The sequence below is a fragment of the Physeter macrocephalus genome, chromosome 21, assembly GCF_002837175.3.
Source record: "Physeter macrocephalus isolate SW-GA chromosome 21, ASM283717v5, whole genome shotgun sequence".
NCBI lineage: Eukaryota > Metazoa > Chordata > Mammalia > Artiodactyla > Physeteridae > Physeter > Physeter macrocephalus.
The window spans coordinates 120,282,005-120,290,538 of NC_041234.1; the positions used below are offsets into that span (position 1 = coordinate 120,282,005).

An 8,534-nucleotide genomic window follows, 5' to 3' on the forward strand; every position below is an offset into this window, starting at 1 on the left:
GGAAGATCCCACGTGCCGCGGAGCGGCTGGGCCCGTGAGCCGTGGCCGCCGAGCCTGCGCGTCCGGAGCCTGTGCTCCGCAGCGGGAGAGGCCACAACAGTGAGAGGCCCGCATAAAGCAAAAAAAAAAAAAAAAAAGTATAAAGAACAGTCACAGCGCTGTTTATAATGGCCAAAATGCGAAAATAACTCTTTCAAGTATTCATTTTCAATTTTAAGGGTAGGTGGCAGGGTTTCTTTGACTGATATGGGGGTGGATTAGGCCTGCCTCTGCATGGAAACCCACGGGTGGGCAGCACATGGGGGAAAGTGCATGGGCTCAGGAGCCAGAACCTGGGTTTGAGGCCAGGCTCTGTCACTGGGTAACCTTGAGAGACTTGTCTGTCACCTTCCCCATGAGATGGGGCTAAGACAGGTACCTCCTGCCCAGCGTGGGTGTGACAGTCACTGGCATGTCAAGTACTTACCATGGTGTCATCCACCAAGGATAGGATGTGCTCTCTGTCCCTTTGGCCATCAGAAGCCAAATATCTTCTCGGCCTCCTCAGCCACCCTCCCCTCTCGGCCCTAGGGATGGCTGGGGTCTACCCAGAGGAATCCTATGGGTTCCTGCCCCAGGGGGCTACGAAGCGGGGACTGTGGGCGCTAGCTCCTGGGCCTGAGGGAAGAAAGCCCCCCCCATGCCCACCCCAGCGTCACTGAGGCCCCCGGCCCATGGGGACAGAGGGCCTTCTGTTACCTTCAGGAGCTCGTGGTCATCCAGCCCACACAACATCAGCTCATGGCCCAGTTTCACCATCTCTGTTGGAACACAAGGATCCAGTTACCGCAGACACCCACCCAAACAGGCAAGGACACCACACACCCGTGCAGGGTGCCGAGTGCTTCCCTGGTAAGGGTGTTCCTGCTCTAGCGTCAGCAGGCCCAGCACCCATGAGGCCGGGCTGGGCCTGGAAGGCCCAGGTCAACAAGGACACAGGTGGAGGACACCCCAGGTGCCAGGACAGCCTCTTGCTGTGTGACGTATACCCAGTCACTGCCCTTCTCTGGGGGCCAGTTTCCTCACCTGAAATAAGAGGTCGCATTCAATGCTCTTCCATATAGGGAACTCTTGCTTCTAGCAGAAGCCAGCCAGCTGCCTGAGGAGCCCACAGAGGCCGGGGAACCTTCCAAACATGCTGTGTGCCACTGTTTCAGAGACCTCGCCAAGCCAAAGCAAAAGGAACCGTCTCACAGTTGTCAATATCCTACACACCTTTCATGCCATCATGTCCCTTCATTTTGCTGGCTACCCTAGGAGGTGGCAACCCTTTCATTTCACAGATTGGGAAACTGAGTCCCTGCGTGGTGCAGGGAATGCTCGGCCACGTCTTCTGGGGAGCCCTGGGCATTTTCTGAGTAACCACGTGGTATACAAAGAAAGGCCAGGACTTGGAGCCAGAAAGCCTGGGGCCAATGCTAGCTCCATATACCCCCTCCCCCGAGCCCTGCGGCAATGCTCTTACCCTGACAGCTCCCACCCTCATATGCCTCAGTGGCAGAACACGCATCTGCTTTGGAAGGTTTGGTGCTAGAAGCAAGCAGAGCATCTATGCGAAGGCATCAGTCATCCTGGAGACACGGTACAAATGGCAGTTATACCCCCAGCACATGTGCTCAGCCCACATCCCTTCACCCCAAATCCTTGCGTACTCCCTGGCCCCCCTCTCACTTAGCCCACATCCGAGTCTCAACGTGGCTGCATTCGTGCCCTGTTAAACCCAAAGGCAGGCTGCAGCCCTCCTCAGAATAAAAGCCAACATCCTTCTGCGGCCACAAGGCCTGGCCTGATCTGGCCCTGTGGCCCCTCTGACCCCCTACACTCCACGTCAGCCACCCCGGCCTCCTGGCTGCTCCTCCAAGCTGCCAGCCACACGCAAGCCTACCTCAGGCCCCTTGCACTTGCTGCTCTCGTGCCCTGAACACCAATCTTCCTGATACCTGCCTGGCTCACTTCCTCCCTTCCTGCACGGCTTCTCCCGATTATACTCTTTCACAAGCACTCATGTCTACCACCTGCTGTGCCACTGAGCGCACTCCCACGGGGTGGGCAAGGCTGAGCGCCCACACTTTACAGAAGAGGAAACTGAGGCTGTTGGAGGATTCAGGTGTGGCCTGATGGGCCCGTGTCAGGAGGAAAGTGCCGGACATGACAGTGCTGGGGAGAAGGGCAGCGCCTCCGTGCAGCCCAGGCCGGCCCCCAGGCTCCAAGACACAACCCCTGTTCTTCTGGCCCATTGCAGCCTCGGGGACAACTGTCCCCAGATAACTAACTTGGCAGTGCCAGCAGCGGCACGGGTCAGGAATCTGGGGTCCAGCTAACCCACCCTGGAGCTGGGGTGGGGGAGGGAACACAGGCCCCTGGAAGGATGGACCTTTGGAAACACTGTTGTGTGGGTGAAGAGCCAGGGCCTCCTTCACGTGTGCAAGGGAGGGCGGATCCTAGCAGGCTCTAGTAACACCCACGGAGTGCACACGATCCAGAAGAAAACACCAGTCCAACGGGAAATTCGCAACCTGCTAAGGAGGCTGTGCACCAGGTGAGAATGGTCCCGAATCCACCATTCAACACCAGACTCCCACAGCGGAGACCCACCTTGGATCTTCACCTCGGCTGAGGCCCCCTTAGGTGAGCTGAACCTGTCTTGCCAGGAGGGACAGACCCTGCAGGGAAAGAGCAAAACCAGTCAGGCCTGGGTGGGCTGCAGGGGCCCCTCACACCCCTTTGGAGAGCATCTTTGGGCCTAGGTGCTAAGTGCCACTGGAGCGCTCACTTTAAAATGGATAATCTTATGTGATTTCAACTCCATGAATTATCAGAGAAACAAAACACCAAAATACTTCTGAACGTTTACCTCAGAAGTGTGCATTTCAATACTGAAATTAAGATCCTCACAATGAAAGAGATGAAATGACTACCCAAGAGAAAACACTGAATTCCTCAGAGCACTAGGCTCTTTATCAGGAGGAACCCAGGGGCTGGTTTTTCTTGAAATCATGGCGCAGGTCTGTTGGGAGGAGGTCCGAAAAGGCCCTCCCTGCGCTGGCGTCCTTGCACGCCCGGCTTGGGCCCCCTCTCGCACCTCTCCGTGTGCGTCTGCCCTTCTCTGCCCGCAGCGCTTTCCTCCCGCCCAAGCCAAGCACACCGAGTTGGCTCCAACTCATCCCATGAAGCCCACGGCTGACATCACCGCCCCAGGGAAGCCAGCTTGGCGTCCCTCCGTCACTGCGGGGCCTGGGAGCTGTCTTTCCACCGCGCTCTCACCTCCCAGACTTCAGGCTCACCGAGGCCAGGAGCTGACTTTCTGTTCTGTATTTCTAGGCCCTAACATGGCAGCCAGCACTGAAATGGTGGCCAGTGGGCATTAACGAATGGATGACCACAGCCCCTTGTCACAGAATAATCTGCCATTAGTAAATGCCCGTGCTTAGCTCTTTCAACAGAGGGAATGTTTTTAAACTAACCTAAGTTAACAGGTCACAGCTTTGAGCCACTCGAGGGCTCCTAGCATGGGCTCTGGGGTCACAGTCCCGGCCTCCCAGGTGGGGCAACAGCAATCCCAGCTGTCCCCCTTGGCTTGGTGGAGCCCCAGCCTTGATGATACCACACAGATCAACGGGACGGCGGCCACCTGTAAGCATCTTGCCTTAAGATGCCAAGCTGATGGGCAGAACCATTTCCAGACACAGACCACATTCAAAGGCAGTAAGGGGTGCCATATACCAGCAGGCGCCACACGCGACACGCAGCACAGGCCTCCCACTGGGTCTCTTCCACGAGAGGGCCGCGGTCTGAGCGCCGCGTCCCCAGCCCCCAGCTCCAGGCCCGGCACAGCACCGAGGCCGTGGGAACTTCGCTCCAGCTGCTCTGCCAGGGAGCCCCAGGACCTGCCGACTCACTCATCACGGTGGGAGAGGGCAGGGTCGGGGCTCGGTGCAAAAGGCTCACGGTTCCTTCCCTGGGGCCATGCCCCCAAACGCCTGCATCCCGGGTCACACCTGCCCCAACTATGCTGGGGCCCTGGGAGCTAGTGGAGCCACCCTGACCCGACCTGCGGCACCAGCCCCCGCTCCCTTGCAGGACCGCAGGGAAGAGGGGGCGGGGCAGCCACCCTTTCTGCCAAAGAGGGCTGGGCGAGAAAGGGCGGGAGGAGGAGCCCCCGCTGTGTGAAAAGCTAGGAGGCTGGCCGTGGGCCTGGTTGCCAGGCAACATTCCCACTCACAAAGCACCAGAGAGCAGAGAGCACTCAGTGATCCATCGGGCTGGACCTCAGCAAACCACTTCAAAACGCTGAAGAATAAATCCCCGAAAGCCGAAGTGACCTCACTCAGAAAGGGCTTTCATTAAAGTTGATTCTCCTGAAGCAGCAGGGAGCGGGGCAGAAACTAACGGTGCTCAAGGCCTTGAACGCAAGTACAGCTAGCTCTTCGGGAGCCAAGGAACCCCATGCGCCTTAACCTCAGCAACCTAGGGAGCCCCACGGCTCTGCCCCGCCCATGCCGAGGGCCAGCTTAGCATAGAGGACCCCAAGAGCCACCACGCCCAGCCCCCCAGCCAGTGCTGCGTGCAGTTTCCAGGTTCCGCCCAGACAGGGGTGAATAGGTGGCCCTAAAGGAGGCTGAAGTGGTGAAGCCACGTGCAAAGAAGCCAGCAGGAAATTGGGAGAAACTGGACTCTGTGCAATCCTCTGGCCATCGAAAGGCCTACGGCACTTTTGCCAGCTTGGGATCATAAAAAGCAACTGGACATTCCCTGGTTGCTTCTTAAAAGGATTCTGCTTCTTGTATTTGAAAAAGCACTAAAAGCATTTGAGGACTGCAGCCAGAGGCTCTCACCCATGCCCCCTCTGGCCAGCAGAGGGGCCCAGTCCCCAGCTTCCACCTGGGCCAGGCAACTCTGGGCTCCCTCCCACGAGAGCCCCTCTAGGACCTGACTCTGGCCTCCCTCCTCCTGGGAGCGTGTTCAAGATCCCCGAACTAGCCCAGGCCATCCCCACTACTATCTCTCCTCCCAGGTTCCTGGACCAGGCGCTGGTACCTCCAGGGCCAACAGTGCCTGTCATGAGAGCCATTGCCATTCCAAGCCAGTCTCCTGCCATCTTTTCCCAGGGCTGTTGCAGCAGCCTCCGTATTGGTCTCCCTGCCTCCCGCCTCTCCCCTCCAAATCCATCCACCACAGGACTCCCAAGTCACCCTGCCAAAAATGCCAATTTCAGTATGTCACTCCCCTGGTCCCGTGCCCTTCCTGCCCAGAGCGTAAAGTTCAAAGGCCTTCACGTGGCTTGGAAGGCTCCACATGAGCTGCCCTGGGCTGCCATTCAGGCCACCGCTGCCCGGCTCTCCCTCCCACACCTTGACTCCCCGCTCCTGTGGAAACGAGTGCCCACCATGACTCGTTCCCTCCCAGATCAAATGCCACCTCCTCCCTGCCAAGGTCCACAGCACTCAAGACTGCAGAGGTGCGCCCAACACTGGGATCGGTGCCTGAGCCTCTGTGGCCACTAAAGTCCCAGCTCCTTGAGGACACCCATCCGTGTCTGAGGCCCCTGGAATGGTACCCCGGTAAGCATGGGTCTGCGCGCCTACTTGTCACCCCACAGCCTGGAGCATGTCTTAAGTATGTGCAACGCTGCACTGCGACCTGGGGCTGATGGCGGGGCTGGGGGTCCCACCTGGTGCCTGCCCTCCAGCAGCTCCCAGTGCTCTGGAGAGCCAGACAGGACAGCAGGCCAAGACCCAACCAACAGGCTGAGGGCTCTGGCAGGGGTGCGCTCAAAAGGCTGTGGGTGTCCAGAGAAAGGAGGAATACGTTTTGCCCTGGGAACTGGAGACTTCTTAAAAGGAGACAGGACGTGTGAGCTGGGTCTTTGAAGGCTGTATAGGAGTATGTGTGACATGCAGACACCTGGGCAGGCTTTGCTTCCCTTGCACGGTGCCAGGCACACACACCCAGCTGCACCTTGACCCAAAGGACTGGGAAATGGGGTCTTGGCCCTGCCTGCCACTCCTCGGTGGCAAGACCTGAGACAGTTCTCGACTCCAGCCTGACCCTCAGCTTCCCAGTCTGAAAATGAAAGGACTGAAGTACATCATTTCCCAGGTCCCTGCCAGCTCTGAAACTAGTAGTTGCAGCAAGAAAAAACGCTCAGAAGCCAAGCTCAGCTTCTGTGAGGCGGCAAACAGAGGAGCTGAAGCACTGCCCGGGGCACTTTCTCCCCAGATCTGAGCACGGCTTCACTTCTTATCTAAGCAGCTGCTCTCACAGTGACAGGGGATGGAGGACAGCTCCTCAGATAAAGAACAAACCCCATCTTCCCCCCAGTGGGTTGAGTGGTGCCCGTGTACCCCAGGGGTAGGGGAGGAAGAAACCAGGCTGTTACCGTGCACACATCCACTCCACGATTTCCAAGCGGTACTTCGAGGGGCTACACAGCAGTTCCTGAATGGTCTTTGGTTCTGTGATATAAAGACCCTGGAGGAAGGGGCAGCTGAGGTCCTAAGCAAGGAAAGGGAAAGCCAGGAAGCTTTAGAAAGCCAACATCAGCGAAGGGCTGAAACGCACATCTGCAATCACGCTCTCAGTGCACCTCCGTTCACGCACGTTCCCGGCCGCCCAGCACCCACCGGGCGGGTCACACACACCCCACCACCCCCGCCGGGCGCGCCCGGCACACTGGCAGCGCTGTCGATCGCGCCCAGAGTTCGGTCCCCCTCATCCACGGCTCCGGCCGCCCGCCACTCCGCCTCCTTTACGGACGCCCCCTTCGGAGCGCAAGCGGTAGTTTGACGTGGTAGCAACTAGGGGCTTCGGAGAGATTCCGATCCCGGCTCCAGGCTGTGGGAGCAAAGGGAAAGGGGAGGGAAAGGGCCGACGGGGCCGATCGCGGACGGGAGGGAGGTGTCGCGGGGCGGGGGGGAGAGGAGAGGGGATGAGGGGAGAGCCGGGACGGGGTGGGGGAGGGGAGGGGCGCGCGGGTAGCGGCCCCGGGACCGCTGCCTGACCTCGCGGGGCGGGCCTCCTCACCACCGCTGTCACGGGCATTGGCCGCTGACTCGGAGGAGGAGGCATGGACCCCGCCCATCTATGTCCCCCGGACCCCGCGAGCTCCTCGAGTCCCGGGCCTGTGGCCCCCGACCCCCGCCGCCCGCCCCTGCACTCACTCCGCGCGCCCGGCCGGGTCTTGCAGCAACAGAAGTTCAGGTGCGGTACGCGCACGGCGCCTGCCTGAAGTACCAGGCACGGGCCGTGGAGACAGCGAGAATGAAGGCCTGGGGCCGCCCAAGGAGCCGAGACGGACGCCCCACAAGCCTTCCCCCGCAGCAGGACACAGGGCGCAGCCTGCAGCGGCGACTGGGGCGGCGCGCCCGGCGCCGCCGACTTCCGCAGCAGGCCCTGCCCGCCCCGCCGCCCGGCCCCAGCCACCCCGGGGCGGCTCCTCGGCCCCGCAGCACCTTCAGCTTCGCGAAGACCTCCACAGCCGCCTTGAACACGCTGTCGTCGCCCTCCTCCTCGCAGCCTCCGCCGCCGCCGCCGCCAGCACCAGCACCCAGCCAGGCCATGTTTCGCGCGCGGAGCCGCGCCCCGCCCCCACGCCCAGGGCTGACTGGCCGGCCCAGCTGCCAATCAAGCGCCAGCCGGTGCTCCTCCCGCCCACCCGCCCGCACAGGGGCCCGGGAGCGGCCCGGAGACGCGGCCCACCCCTCCCCCACGGCGCCCTTCCCCTGGGCCGCGGCTCCGCCCAAGAGGCTGACCTCAAGGAAGGGGGCGGAGCCGGGGCTGGAGCTCAGTAGCCCGCTCTTCCGCGACCCTCCCGCCCGCGGCCGGGGCGGAGGACGCGGCCGGGAGAGCGCCTTCCAGGAGAGGGCGCTCCTGCCTAGTCGGTTTCTCCGCGGGAGGACGAAGGGGGGCCTGGGTGACCGGGCAGAACTGGGACTTGAGCGCCCCATCTCCCAGCGCGGGGCTCTGTCTCCGGTTTCCCACACTCACAACTGTAGTTAGAGGGAGGTTTCATGGGTTCGAATCCGGCCCCAGCTGTGTGACTTTGGGCAGGTTACCTAACCTCTCTGTGCCTCCTTACCCTCACCTAATGTGGATAATGAAACCACTTACCTCCTTGGGTTGCTATGAGGATGGAATGAGGTAATAATTCCCATAAAATACCTAGAACAATACCTGGCATGTAAAAAACACTATGTACATGTTCACTATTATTATGCCGGGCCCTGCTCCTTCCACCTACCCTTCCTCCAGTCTGTCTTCGACCTTCTGGAAGGTTCTGTGCCTCCTTCCTGCCCTGTCCACTTACAAATGTCTTTGCACCTCTCGTGCCCCTCAAACTCAATGAGTCTGAAATGACATTTGTCAGCCTGTCCTCCCCCCACACCTCCAAAACCCCCAGCTCAGTGAGCGCCCCCATCCCCCGGACCTGCCGATCAGATGAGGTAGGAAGGAGCTGGAGGGTGGCTGGTGCCCAAGGAGTGGGGAACCAGGAGCAG

General features: G+C 60.4%; 1 protein-coding gene across 6 annotated transcripts in view; it reads right to left on the minus strand.

The window, feature by feature from the left end:
* Positions 1 to 7,619, minus strand: part of HAUS7 (HAUS augmin like complex subunit 7) — a 17,215-nt gene extending 9,596 nt beyond the window's left edge. For 4 of the 6 annotated variants that reach the window (XM_024116795.3, XM_024116792.3, XM_024116793.2 and 1 more), the window contains exons 1-4: positions 7,491 to 7,612; positions 6,419 to 6,534; positions 2,635 to 2,702; positions 739 to 800 (exon numbers count right to left, since the gene is read on the minus strand). In XM_024116795.3, coding sequence (XP_023972563.1) covers positions 739 to 800; positions 2,635 to 2,702; positions 6,419 to 6,534; positions 7,491 to 7,598 — 354 coding nt within the window. In that variant the 5' untranslated portion in view covers positions 7,599 to 7,612. Of the gene's footprint in view, positions 1 to 738; positions 801 to 2,634; positions 2,703 to 6,418; positions 6,535 to 7,199; positions 7,325 to 7,490 lie in introns of those variants that run through there. The other 2 variants (XM_024116796.2, XM_024116794.2) reach the window with 2 other exon arrangements.
* Between the last annotated feature and the right edge of the window lie 915 nt (positions 7,620 to 8,534).